The 13,947-nt window shown below is 50.7% G+C and overlaps 1 protein-coding gene across 6 annotated transcripts in view; it reads right to left on the bottom strand.

Annotated features, from left to right (window-relative positions):
• The window catches only part of PLEKHG4 (pleckstrin homology and RhoGEF domain containing G4), a 195,833-nt gene that overhangs the window by 4,599 nt on the left and 177,287 nt on the right, over positions 1 to 13,947 (bottom strand). For 3 of the 6 annotated variants that reach the window (XM_025209441.1, XM_025209440.1, XM_025209438.1), the window contains 9 exons: positions 11,415 to 11,664; positions 9,988 to 10,077; positions 9,299 to 9,523; positions 7,462 to 7,632; positions 6,305 to 6,482; positions 5,418 to 5,534; positions 5,073 to 5,336; positions 3,383 to 3,591; positions 2,284 to 2,367 (listed from right to left, as the gene is read on the bottom strand). In XM_025209441.1, coding sequence (XP_025065226.1) covers positions 2,326 to 2,367; positions 3,383 to 3,591; positions 5,073 to 5,336; positions 5,418 to 5,534; positions 6,305 to 6,482; positions 7,462 to 7,632; positions 9,299 to 9,523; positions 9,988 to 10,077; positions 11,415 to 11,664 — 1,546 coding nt within the window. In that variant the 3' untranslated portion in view covers positions 2,284 to 2,325. The remainder of the gene's footprint in view (positions 1 to 2,283; positions 2,368 to 3,382; positions 3,592 to 5,072; positions 5,337 to 5,417; positions 5,535 to 6,304; positions 6,483 to 7,461; positions 7,633 to 9,298; positions 9,524 to 9,987; positions 10,078 to 11,414; positions 11,665 to 13,947) is intronic. The other 3 variants (XM_025209439.1, XM_006028103.3, XM_025209442.1) reach the window with 3 other exon arrangements.

Genomic DNA, 13,947 nt, shown 5'->3' on the forward strand with positions numbered 1-13,947 from the left:
GGGGTGGGGGGGTGGGGCGTTAATATCTGTAACAACCTCACACACAAGTTAGACTTCTGCCCTTTTGAAAACCTCTCTTTTTGAAAGTGCTCCAAATGTACTTGTGTCTACACTCTCAGCTACACTTAAGCTCACCAGATCATCCTAGAGCACTGACCCTCAGCCAGAGATCCTTTTAAGGGTGTCAGGGGTCCCACATAATATTAACCCTGTTAGGTATGAAATTCCAGAGATTTAAAATAGGAAACCAGAGTGTTAAAAACATTCTGACTTGCTGTGGTCTGAGTTCTTTGCAAAAGAGGAATGGTTCTGTTATTTTTCCATAGTCAAAAAACAAGGGAAAGCTTAGAGCTAGCATTTTCCAAGGGGTGCCTCAAGTTTAACAAGGGGGTCCTTGAGACTAGAAAGGTTGATAACCACTACCCTAGAGTCAAATCATTCACCAGAAAGTTACATCATTGACAGCACGTGGGAACATCCCCTCCCCCATGCCCTCTAGGGTACATCCTGGTCCTGCACTTGGGTTTTGAATTTCCAGGTGCTTTTCCAAGAATCATAGAAAATTAGGGTTGGAAGGGACCTCATTAGGTCACATCTACTCCAACCCCCTGCTGAGAGCAGGCCCATCCCCAACCAGATCATCCCAGCCAAAGCTTTGTTTAGCTGTCTTAAAAACCTCCAAGGATGGAGATGCTACAACCTCTCTGGGCAACCTATTCCTGTGTTTTATGACCCTCCTTGTGAGAAAATGCTTCCTAGTATCTAACCTAAAGGTCCTTGAGACTAGAAAGGTTGATAACCACTACCCTAGAGTCAAATCATTCACCAGAAAGTTACATCATTGACAGCACGTGGGAACATCCCCTCCCCCATGCCCTCTAGGGTACATCCTGGTCCTGCACTTGGGTTTTGAATTTCCAGGTGCTTTTCCAAGAATCATAGAAAATTAGGGTTGGAAGGGACCTCATTAGGTCACATCTACTCCAACCCCCTGCTGAGAGCAGGCCCATCCCCAACCAGATCATCCCAGCCAAAGCTTTGTTTAGCTGTCTTAAAAACCTCCAAGGATGGAGATGCTACAACCTCTCTGGGCAACCTATTCCTGTGTTTTATGACCCTCCTTGTGAGAAAATGCTTCCTAGTATCTAACCTAAACTTCCTTGCTGTCATTTGAGACGGTTGCTCCTTGTTCTGTCATCGGCCACTACTGAAAACAGTCTAGCTCCGTCCTCTTTCAAACCACCCTTCAGGTAGGTGAAGGCTGCTATTAAATCCCCTCTTGGTCTTCTCTTCTCTAGACTAAATCAGCCCAGTTCCCTCAGCCTCTCCTCCAAAGTCATGTGCCCCAGCCCCACCAAACCATTATTGCCCTCTGCTGGATTCTGTCCAATTTGTCCACATCTTTTCTGCAGTGGGGGGCCCAAAACTGAACACAGTACTTCAGATGTGGCCCCACTAGTGCACAATAGAGGAGAATAATCAGTTCCCTCAACCTGCTGGCAACACTACTACCATTGCAGCCCAGTATGCTGTTAGCCTTCTTGGCAACAAGGGCACACTGGTGGCAAATATTCAGCTTATTGTCCACGGTAACCCCCAGGTCCTTTTCTACAGAGCTGTGGCCCAGTAGTCAGTCTGCATCTCCAGGACAGATAAACTCCATCAGGCAGAGCACAGCAGGGGGTGGGCCCTAGCAGGCAATCCCAGTGAAGCAGTTTCTCAACAAGTGCTCCAGCAACAATCAATCGTGTCTAACTCCAGTCCTGGAGCCTCCAGCTTCTCTCTTGAGGCTCAAAAGACAGACACTGAACATCAGAGGCCAGAGGCAGGCATGGAGGAACAGCACTGACTGCTGTAGCCAGTTCCTTGGGGGTGGCAAGCAACAGGATTTTGTCAAATGAAAGTCCCAAGAGATAGGTTAATGGTTAGGTGATTGGTTAAAATTCAGCTCAAGGAAGCTCACTGGGATCAGGATTAGGGACTGGGCCTGACTTAAGTCTTCCTCTTTCTCAAATTCACTCATTCTGCCTCTGCAGCTTTTAACCTGGGAGTCAGGCCCACAGCATTCAAAGAGATATCTCTGACCACATGGGCCAGTGTCTCCCTGATCAAATAAGTCACACTCTCAGGGGCTGGGGAGCTGTGAGGCCAGGATCTCCAGAGCTTCCTGTGGAACACATGGTAAGAAGGAGCTGTGGAGGAAGTTCCCCTGACTAAGGAGATGCCTGGCACACCTGGCGAGTGCTAAGAGCTGCTGGAATATCCCTATCAGATGCTACTTACAGCAGCTCCGCTTCTTTAGGCAGAATACGTCTGCAGAGGGATTCACACTACTGTCGAGGGGCTTATGGTGACCTGGCCTGCTTTCTGCAGAAAAGAGAAGCCAGCATTAGTTCAGGGTTAGGAGATGCTGAGTGTCAGGACACCATCAAACAGGACAGGGAGGGTAAGAGACTGGAGTCTCAGAGGAAAGAAAAAAGTAGAATGCGAGCATCTCAGAACAGTCAGGCTCCTAAGTGACTCACCTGGAGTTTTTTGCCCGTGGAACTGCTCCTACAACACCTGGCCTGCCTGGGGAGGCCCTTGCATCATTCCTATTAGGGCACTCCCAAGTGTGTACCAGCAGCTGAAATGGGCTTCTAAACCATGGCCACAGTGACGTGTGGGCTGGCACTGCAGACCCTCTGAGGATGGCTTTAGGCAGGGGTCTAGCTGTACAGGCCCTTAGGCCCTTTGCAATGCTGCTTGCTCCTAAGAGGTGTCTAATTCCTGAGTCAGGATTTCATAGTACTAGAAGCTTGATCTTGTCCTTTTGCAGAGCATGGGAGTCTTGTCATTTACAGCTGGACAGACAGATTGACAGATAGACAGTGGGAGAAAGTTTCCACTCCCCTTGCTAGCTCCTACAGGGCTGATGTATGGTGCAGGCACACCGTCCATTTACAGCAGTATAATCCACCTTTTCACCAGTGCAGACACGGAGTAGACACATGACATGCAACCCTACACCAGTGTAAGTCACACCACTATGGAGTTGTTATCCGTCAAAGTCAGGGTGACTCAACTGCAGTATGTACGTTATACCCAAATGTGGGTCATAGCCCTGGTCAATTTTAAACCAAGGTAGCATTTTCACTGCTTACAGAGGTGAGGATCTGTAATTAGACCCACTTCACACAGCTACTTTTTGCCGCCTGTATATCTGTCCACTCTGCACACTGACGTAACTTGTGTTGGTGTGCAAAAGGGTATAAGTCACATCAGTGATAACTTGTCATATGTCCACCCCTGCAGAAGCAACATCTTCAACCTTGCTACAGAAAAGCTTCTTGAGGCAGTGGTTTGTATGTAAGATATGAGGGCCCTGATTGCTCTCACTTACTGCAGAAATATACTGGCTGTTTCTGAATCTGGGTTTCTCCTCCAGCGGGGATGCCAGCATGGAGCTGTGCTGTGAGCCCAGCGGTGTGTACAGTAGAGATGCCACATCGTCACAGAAGCTCTCCTGTGGTGCGCTGGAGACACAGCCACTGTCGGAGCCACTGGAGCCGCTGCCTGACATACACTGTGAAGACTCTGAGCTCTCTGTTGCTGGGAGGAGAAAGGGAAGGAACAGTCTGTAAGTGACCAGCAGCCTGTGACCAGATGGCAGGTTCATGAGAAGCCACCTGAACAGTCTTGCAGCATATACTGGACTCACTGGAACATTTGCCTATGTAGCCCATGGCCCTCCCGTTCCTGTGGCTGGGCCTGGTCAATGCTCAATTCAGAGACCTCAGCAAAAACAACTGCAATGGGTGCAGTTGGAACCAGCACTGTAAAGTCAGCAGGGCAGACTCGTTGACAGGTCACAACTAAGGGGAATCCTCCCCTCTAGGAGTGATCAGTACTCCTCAGGCAATCACTGTTGTAGACCTGGTTTCTTGGCCAAATTAGGACCCTCACCTACTAGGCCAGCCTGAAGCAAAACGTTCCACTTCCTGTCCTCAACTGGTGAGTCATGATGCTACCTCACCCCAGAGGGCAGCAGCACTTCAGCTGCTGGGGAAATGCTCCCAGTTTCTCAGTTTATAAAGTACTTGAGACCTTTTGGGATGAAAGAGGCTATGGGGGGTGATTGGTGGTGGTCACTGGCTGGAAGACAGGCTAGCTCCTGAACCTTGGTGATAAGGTTCAATTTCTCACTTGACTATGTGCAAGCCTGAGGCAATGGGAGTGACTCAGTCTCTCTCTGCTCAGTTTCCCACCCTGGGCAATGGGAACACCAGCACTGTCATGCTACACAGTAGAGCTGGAAGGGAAAATCCATTCAGCAGTAGGAGAGGTTGGTAAGTCCCAGATCACCCTCTTCCAGAGCAGATGCAGCGTGTTCCCTAATGGAAAGACCCCTCAGACCTGCTGGAGAGTGTCCACTGTGCTGCCCTGCCATCAGGGAGTGTTCCACTGGGGCAGTTCTGCTTGCTTGATGAATCTGTTAACACACAGACTCCCTGCTAGCAACAGTGGCACATTCCTCATCACCCCACTCCAGGCAGGTGTCTCTACTCAATCCAATCAACAGCAGGGGCCTTCAGTCTCTAGGGGCACCTAGTACCCTCACTGTGCCACAGAGGACTTGCTCTGTGCCCTTCTTTACTGCAAACAGGCAAGAGGCAGTGCCACCAGCAGCACAGGGAATTGAATTCAGGTTCCAGGTTCCTTTACCACAAGACCATCCTTCCTCTTGGCTGGATGCTGGGGCACCTAGGTACTAGCATTTCCATGGCTGAACCCTCAGCAAACAGTGACAGAGAGAGAAAGGACTGGGAAAGGAATAGGCAGTTTGTATATCAGAGTCCTAGGGCTGGCCTATCCCTTCATTCCCAGCATATGCTGGGCTGAAGATTGGAGGGAATTAACTGCCAGGCCTAGTGGCCTAATGCCTGATAATGAGGTGGACACATAGGGGAGCTCTGGGGACCCAGGGGGAGGACCAGGCTGCCCCAGACCCACAGAGCAATGACTGTCTAAGGTGTTGGAAAGGTTGAGCATGCTCCCAGGACACTGGGCTGGGGCCGCTGGCTCATACATACTCATTGAGGGCTGGCTGCTGGTCTCCTGCTCCAGCTCATCTTCTTCAATGCAGGTGCCAACGTCGAAGGGGTGGCTAGTGGCCAGCACACCTGGTAGCAGGGCCTGGTCCAGGTACATGTGCAGGTTGAGAGGGCCGAGCAGTGAGGAGGAAGACGGACCGTAGGCAGAGGGGACACTGCTGGTGGAGAGCGATGTCTGTGTCCGCTTGTAGGGATTTGCATGGTCAAACAGGGACACTGCAATTGAAGCCCTGGTCCTAGCACCTGCATATAACATGCCAAGAAAGCTATGAGCACTGAGCCCCAGTTACCTGGTGCTGGGAGGGGAGCAAGGCCAGCACCTACCTCTGCCCTTCATGATGTAATCAATGGCCCGGTCGTTGATAGCAGCCTCACTGGGCTTGATATCCAGGAAGGGCTTGTTCCCGACCCCCATGGAAACCATCTCCTGCATGCGGATTTCTGGGGGAATAGCAGCAGAGTGTAAAGCAGGCTCCACACAGGCAGGTCTAGTGTACAGGGCAGGCACCACATGCTCCCCACAATCACCATAGATCCTGCATTCATCTTCTAGGTTAGTGGTTCCCAATGTAGTGCCCACGGGTGCCATGGATAAAAACTTTAAAAGAATACAAAGTAAAGGGAAGCTGCATTTTGAAGTTGTAGATCTAATGCAATTTTAAGTAATGGATGAGATGATCGGATTGATCTAAATTCTAAACTTTAATATTCATATTGATGCCCGCTGCTTTTTCTTTTAAAACTGAATGTTCCCTTGGGCACATAAACGTTGGGAACCCCTGCTCTAGGTGCTGGGCCTAGAGTTCCCATGTCTGAACCACCTTAGACAGGCTGCGGTCTCTCTGGTACTACGATGTGGACCTGGCTGCTCCCAAGACACTCGCTGCTCCCAGTGAGATGTTGGAGGGGCCCTACTGGCTCCAGCAACTCAAGCTCTGGTGGGGATGTTTATTTGGCCCTAGGTCTAGGAGAGGGAGATTGATGTGCCCACCTGAGGGGAGATGGGAGGTGAGGGAGTGTGCACATAGTTGTCCTAGGGAGGCGGCTAGTGGACAGCAATCGCCAGCATGTGACTGCGGGGCTCCACATAGTGCAGGCAGCAGAACAGCTGCACAAAGTCTTTGGGGACCAGGTTCCAAACCCAAGGTTGTTGCACCAGCACCACTGAGAGGACAGAGAGGAAACAAGGTATCCCTGGAGTGGGGCTGTACCTTTATTGCGGGCAGCCTGCTGCCACAGGATCTTGGCTATGTCACTGGTCCAGGCTTGTTTGGTCTCAGCTGTGTTGGCCTGGAGGATGTATGTGTCGCTGGACTTCCGCCTGCGAAACCAGATCTCGAAGCGCAGACCACTGTCCCCAGAGTTCTCCGTCAGGCCAATGTCTGCAGTCTGGTGGTGGGTGGAAGAGTCAGTAGCCCAAGCTGTACAAGGGAGCTGCTCTGAAAGTTGGGGAGTCTGTGCCAGGGAGGGGCTGATCCTTGCAGGAAGCAATCTCTGGGGTTGGCTAGGAGCAGGGGATCTGCAGGCTGCCCAGGACAGTAGGCAGCCAAGGATGATCCACTGCCTTAGGCAGGTTTCACATTTGAGCATCTGGACTGTTTAAATTTGCTGTACCCAACCTGGGTGGGGCCTGTGAGGAAGACTCATGAGTGCATGGCTGGGCTGGGCAGGACTGGAGCACAGGTGTGTGGAGACTGGTTAGGCAGTTGGCCTCTCTGACTGCAGGTGTGGCCTTGCCAGTCAGTTGGGACATGCAGACGGCCAGAAATTGCTCCCCACTCCCACTCCTGCATTGACTTCATCAGTGCCCCCAGACTATGCCTCAGAGCATGTAAGCAATATGCCTCTGCCACTTCCTTGCCAGAAGCAAACACCTCGATGCTCAGGGAGGCCTCAGCCCCGTGTCCAATGATGCCCTTACCATTGTATGGGAACTCAGGCCTGGGCACACAACAACCTCTTCCCTGGCTCCTTCTCTGTGGTGGCCTAGGCATAGAAATGTGGCCAGGCCTCGAACACAAAAGCAGCTCTCTTACAGGCTGTACTCCCTACCCGCAGCAGAGGAGCAAGAGCCATCTCCCATCAGCATGGTCCTAATGTGGGGTGGGGATAGAGCCACACATATCTGGTTTTCTCACCCTTCCCACCTGTCTGTCCCCATCTCACAGGTAGCTATGAGTTCCCTGGGGCTAGGCCTGGTATCTGGCTCTGTGTGCATCACAAAACTGCATGAGGGTCTGGTTCATGCCTGGGGCTGGCAGCCGCTGCCCTGTACCTTCACCCAGTGAGCTGTAATAACAATGCTTCCAGGGCATCCCTGAGGGGCAGTGCTGCTGAGGGAAACATGGCAGAGTTGGGCCTTGCTCACCTTGAAAGAGCGCTTGTAGATGTACACGTCAAAGCCTCCCTCGATTTTCTTGGGCTTGCTGAAGAGGATCAGGTCCTCAAACAGGAAGACATGCCTCTGGCATTTCTTGCGACCCAACCAAATGGTGAACTCATCCTGCCGCACCAGCTGCCCCTGCTCCTTGAGGTTCACCTGGACACAGAACACCCCCCCATTAACTTCACCCATTGAAGCAGGGATGTCAGCTGGACTGCAAGGGACTGAAGCCCCTAGCAAGATCCTAACTGCAGGCACTAAGAATCTGTGTGTGGTAGTGGGGACCAGGATGCCAAGACAGACAGGCTTATCTCCCACCCCCCCATGTGCTGGTGGGACACTGCAGCCATTGTCACTGAGGGAGGGTATTTACTGAAAGGACAATGCGAAGAATAATCAGAGGCTCTACCTCCCTTTCACCCAGGAACCCTGGCTCAGAGCCACCAAGCATGATGTCCACCCCAGAAGACAACACCAGACATCTGCACTGGTGGATGTAAGCTGGTCAGGGTTCCAAGACCTCTGCTGGCCCTCAGTAGGGGTGCACATCACCCTATCAGAACAGGAACAGCTGTCACTTGCATGCCAAGACTGAAGCTACCTACAATGGCACCTTGTTGTTCCTTGAGAGTGGAACTGCCCCTGCTGCAGCTTCACGATTTGTACAGTGCCTAGCAAAATAGGGACACTGACCCCATGTGGGGTCTCTAGCTGCTATTGCAGTGCATGTAACAGTAACTGTTTCAGCTGAGCAAAGAGCTGGTGAAGAGGAAAGAAAGAAGTGAATCTATGAATCTATGAATCTAAGTGGCAAATGATCAGTTAAGAAATATTGCTACCAATATCAAAAGAAACCGCCCACAAATGGGAACGTGGAGCCACCTTCTGAAATGCTCCTGAGCTCTCCCTTTCTGCCCCAGGCTACTTGCTGGCTCAGTGGCCATTCTAAAAATAGTTTCCTGGTTGGGTTACACACTGGGCCACTAGGCAGCTTATGGAGCTGCAGCTTGGTGCAGTTCTCGGCACTGCTAAGAACAAGGCCTAGCACAGATACTTAAGGGAACACTGTCCTGTTTCAACAGAGAAGGCTCTCTCTGCTCCTACCCAGGTGCAGAAAGGGATGTGAACCATGTCTGTAGGGTGCTTTGCATTGGTCATTAGGGCACACTCTGCCCACAGGGGACACTGCCCATTGGGCAAGGAAGGGGGTAGCATGGTTTTTAGAAGGCATAGTAAACACTAGCCCCAGGGCTCCAGCTGGCGAGGAAGTTCATGCTCCCAACTCTGCCTCCCTCAGGCACCTGGCACTGCTGGGATTATCCTTGCTCCATTCAGCAATGCTGGCCAGTCTGACCCAAAGATTAATTTGGAGGTCAGTGATGGTGGAAACTGGAGTGAGGCCCTTTCTCTTTGCAATCCAGGCCCTTTGGTTATGGGGGGAAAGGCTATGGGGGAGCATTTCAAAGAGTGGTTCTTCACCTACTGGGTGGGTGGTTTCTGCTCACACTGGCAGCAGTGTCTCTAGATATGGCCTTTGTCACTAACCTAGCTCTTGGTGCTGGTCAGTCTATTGAGTGTGGGGTGAGCTCTGGCTAGTGGTTACAGCAAGGGCTGAGCTGAGCTGTCTTGTATTCCTGATGGCAAAGACACAAAGGGCAAATGCTAATGCCAGGGTGGCTTTGGGTTTCCATCTCCATAGGCAGCGTTACATGGATGAGACCTACTGGCTTGTGTGGTGAATGGATAGTGGCCATCTGCAGAAAGGAGTAGACTGAGCCCCCCAATACAGGGTGAGGAAAAAGCATGTTGTGCCCCTACATACGTCACAGTCTCGGATGGCGTCCATGGCTAGCAAGTCATTGCCATGCCGAAGCTGGAATTTCACCATCTCCTCTGCTGCTCGAAGGTAGCCCAGCTCCTGCTCCTGGGCCTCGCTACACTCCTTTATTAAGTCCTTCAGGAGAAGGGCATATTTGCTCATGCGCTGGATGGGTTTCAGTAGGTAGGAGGCCAAGTCCATCTTATCCCCCAGCTGCACCTGCTTGAACTGAGAACCGCAGAAGAAAGAGGTGAGCAGAGCCAGAACCTGCTCTCCCCAGAACATCTCCCTGTGTGGAGCCTTGAAGCTAACATTAGCAGTTTTGCAGTTACCAAAGAGCCTACACAGCACTGCTAGTTAATTACAGGAGTGCAGCATGTTAGGACGTGCAGATGGATTATAAAAGAAGGGCTGATCTGCTGGGCCCTTTTCCAAGGCAGAGCACTTTGAAGGGCAGTCAGCTTTGTGTTCTGGCACCCTCCTCACCCAGTACAGACAGCTGTGCCAGCCAGGCAATTTTAAGTGACCTCATTCCCAGCAGACAGCAGAGCCCACTTTCCATGGCATGGCCTAGATGTATCACTCCATGTCCTGAAGAGGAACCGGGCTTGTTTAGGCAGCTCAAGGAGTGGCAAACAAACACAGGAGGATCCCTGGTCTGGGCACAGCGAATGTCATGCAGTGGGATTTACCTTAAAGAAGGTGTTCCCATGGCTGGCCAGCAGCGAGTCAGATTTGGGTTTGTTTTTGCTGTATAATGCATACATCCCAAACTGGTCCTTCTGCAATACAAACAAACACATCCTGAATGAGACCAGAGCCCTCATTCACTGGAGCCACAGGGCTGTAGCTGTACAAGACCTTGCCATCATATTGCCCTTTCCCTTTGTGGAGGAATGCTACTGTGGGCCTGTATCAACTGCCATGACTTCCACTTGTCACATGGGGTGGGCCCACAAGGGGTTAGTTAGTGGGAACTGGGGAGGACTACTGTCCCTCTGCATTCCTGGGACCATGACAGGAACTTTGGCTTGCCCCTTCACACCCTCCCAATGGCAGGGCAGATTGTTTATGGTTGCCCTGTACATGGTTCCTATGACTCTTTCACTGAAGGTCCCACAGCCTTCAGACGTGGCTGCCACTACTGAACAGGAATGAAAAGAGATACCAGGATTAACTGGCATTAGAGATCAGCTGAAGCCTGGTGTGGAGAGCAATGTGCCACCTCTGCCTTGGAGCTGATGATCCCTGCACTCTTCTCCCTCTCTGCCAGATTAATAGAGCCACAGCCAGGAGAGGTCCATCTTTGCTCTTAGGGATCATCTGGTCCAGTGAGTCTTACTCCAGTTGATGTCACAGACAGAGGATGAGGTGGAGGATAAGCCACAGGAGCAGATGGATTCCAAGGAGCAAAGGTCCTGTGGCCATGAAAGTTTTCCCTAGTAGCAAAGAATAATGGGAGAGGAATGCAACATCTGTTGTCATCCAGACTCAGCCCTGAGGGGCTGGCCTCAGAGCCAACTCTCCGCTGGGCCTTGATTGACTGCTGCCCCTCACAACCAGAACAGATACCTGCTGCCAGGAGGTGGTTTCTTAGTGTCGCTGGGAGCACAATCAGGCCTAGTGCCTCAGCTGAAATTGGTCAGCACATCTACTTCTCCAGCTGCTTATATTGCAAGATGAGTGTAACATCAACCACCCCCATGTAGAGAATAGCAGACACTCCTGCAGAGCTGGGCAGAGCAACACTGTCATCTCCCAAGCTCCTATTTATGTACCCTGGGGCTAGACCATCCTCACTGAACTGTAGGTCCCTAGCTCCAAAGTGGACACCAGCTGGCTTGGCAGACTCACTACTGGCATCTTCACTAATGTCGATGTGGCACCCATAAAGCTATGTGGGCTGCAAAGCCAGAAGGCATGTTCTTCACTGGCCTCTGGTGTCAGGGGCCCAGCATGCAGCTTTCAAGATTAGTTAGCATGCAGTGCTCAGCACTGCAAGTACACAGGTGGCCAATCCAACCAGGGAGCACCACTGCTCCCAGACAATGCCAGCTTCCTTGAGAAATCCTATCCGGAGCTCATCAGAGAACAAGGACAGGAAAAATAGATGCCTTACATGTCTGAGGAAGCAGTGGCTGACCCGTAGTGGGTGGTTGCAGCAGCTTTCCAGCTCCCGCAGGAAATACTGGCTGTGGAAGTCATAGAGTTTCTCCAGGTTTCCAAAAATGACACTGCGCTTCCCCCTCAGGTCCTGAGGAAGGTCTGTGCGCTCCATCTCAGGAAAGTAGCTCTTGATGATGTAGCACAAAGATTTCACGTACTCCCGCTCTGTGGTCACCATCTCATCAATGATATGCCGCAATTTACTGCAAATGGAAAAAAAATCTAAGTTGAGTTCAGGAAGGCAAGAGTAAGGCTCAGCTTCTGTAGGACCAGGTCTGGCTCCTAGACCAGATGGCGATGTCCAAATCTCAGCTGGACATTCTGAGTAGATAGGGCAGGTCAGATTTGCCCCTAACAACTTCTATTGCAATTCAGTGGACCTGGCAACTCTGTCAGAAATAGCTCTCAGGAAAACTGGATGAGAGAATCCCTAGGGGCTGGGTGAGCTCCTTTTCTTCAGGAGAACAAAACACTATAATCCTGGGGCCATAATCCTGATTCACTCCACACAAGCTCATACAAGCCAGAGCAGAAGGCATAGGCCTCCCCACTCATTGGAGATGTGATGGCTGGGTGGCCCAGAAAAATAATCAGACATCACAAGTGAAGTGAAAGCAATAAATTGGCTCTATTTGGGTCCAGTTGTGTGCAGTAAGTAGCAGCAACTGCTGCTTTAACAAAGGCCGTGAAGGTGCTGCAGACCCACACAGCCTACAGCTCTGGGATAGCACCATTGCCAAACGCTGCTAGTGCTCAACAAAGCTGTGAGCCAGCACTGCAGGGAGGGTCAGGTACTGACACATAAATGCCTCTCCTGATTAACAGCAGACCACCTTCCCCCAGCACAGAACAGCTAGTGTAGTGATTCTCAACCAAGGTGACACAGCCTTTTACAGGTGCCACAGACTGCCAGACAATATTAGCACTGACAGGTGTGCAACCCCTACACATGACTCACAAGTTAAACCCAGAGATTTCAAAATAGGAATCCAGAGTATCAAAAACATTCTGACCTGACCTGAGCTCTTTGCAACAGGAGAATTGCTCTATTGTTTTTACCTAGTCAAAAAAAGACTGAAAGCTAAGAGCTGGCATTTTCTGAGGGGCGCTTTGAGTCTAAGAAGATTGAGGACCACTGAGCTAGTGGCTAGCTCTAAGAGCAGGTTGTTCTGAGAGTTTGAGGGTGTAGATACTCCTTGCCACTAGCCAGTTCTTAAACACCACAGCCTCATGGCAAAGAGGACTAATGCCAATCACCAATGGTGAACTCAGTCATCTTTCTCTCCTTCATTCCTCTCCAAGTGGCAGGGAAGGGTGTTTACTGGTACCCTGAAAATCTTTCCTGGCACCCCTTGGCTTTATGTTCACAAGGGGACGGGGCCATTCCTCTGTTTTCTCACATGATGGAAAACAGTGCAATGAGAGAGTCATGATGATCTTATTTGCACTGGTTTGGGCATGGAGACCAACCATTCAACCTCCCCTGAGACAATCTTCTATCCTGGTGGAAGGGCAGGGTATTGCACTTGGACCTTAGGTCATTTTATTTGACAGAATGGCTGCTGGATTTCCAGAACAGATTGTCTTGTGCTGATCTGAGCAGATCAAAGCAGATCTGTTAGAACAGGGCTTTTACTACGAGGCAGTCTTCACTACAAGTGAGTGAGTGCTTGAGGAATGGGTCTGGATCTGGTTTCCTGTCTGGTTCCAATCACCTCAGACTTCTTTTCATCTCTGATGCTGCCAGTGACTACTACTGAGTCTATGTAACTACTATTGTTGCCCTCAATATCCCATGAAAGGGACTACAGCACTTGTCCATTCCCTGGAGAAATAAATTCTAAAGTGTCTCATAACTTCAAGTCTACCAGTCTCCAAAGCTTGACTCTGGTGGTGCCCAATTCATGGAAAAACCTTTGAGCTGTAGGGTCCCTGCTCTTAATGGTTTTGCTCTGTGCTGAGGGTCACACAGACGTAGGCCAAGGTATCCAACTCATTTTATATCATATCCCACAGTAACAAGGTGGTTGAAGAGTGTCGCCATCACAACCTGTCCTGTCCTGGACTTTCAGCTCTGACCGTCTATCATGGTTTGTATTTTTTCAAATCCTTGCAGTGCCTGGGGGGAGCGTAGGCTGTAAACTTTGGCCATTAAACAGGTCTTAGTACTCCTACCATACTAGGCTGTGTGGAACATTGTACAGGTCACCCTTGGCCTTTAAGGAGAGAATGAGGTCAGGCCAACTCAGCTTAGACTGTGAGAGGATCAAGTGTTGTCTAATGTTATGAAACAGCCAGTTTTCCTGGGCTTATATGTCACAGAACTTATTGAGCTAGAGGGATGACAGTCTTGGGGCTTGCACCTGTATTGTGAAGCTAGCCAGCAGTGGAAGGGCTGCTATTACCTTTATTTGGGGGCACCTACAGCAAAAGCTGGCTTTGGGACAGCAGTGCTTTCAACTCCGCTAATGCACAGGACCCCACTG

The sequence above is a fragment of the Alligator sinensis genome, unplaced genomic scaffold (genome assembly GCF_000455745.1).
Source record: "Alligator sinensis unplaced genomic scaffold, ASM45574v1 scaffold642_1, whole genome shotgun sequence".
NCBI lineage: Eukaryota > Metazoa > Chordata > Crocodylia > Alligatoridae > Alligator > Alligator sinensis.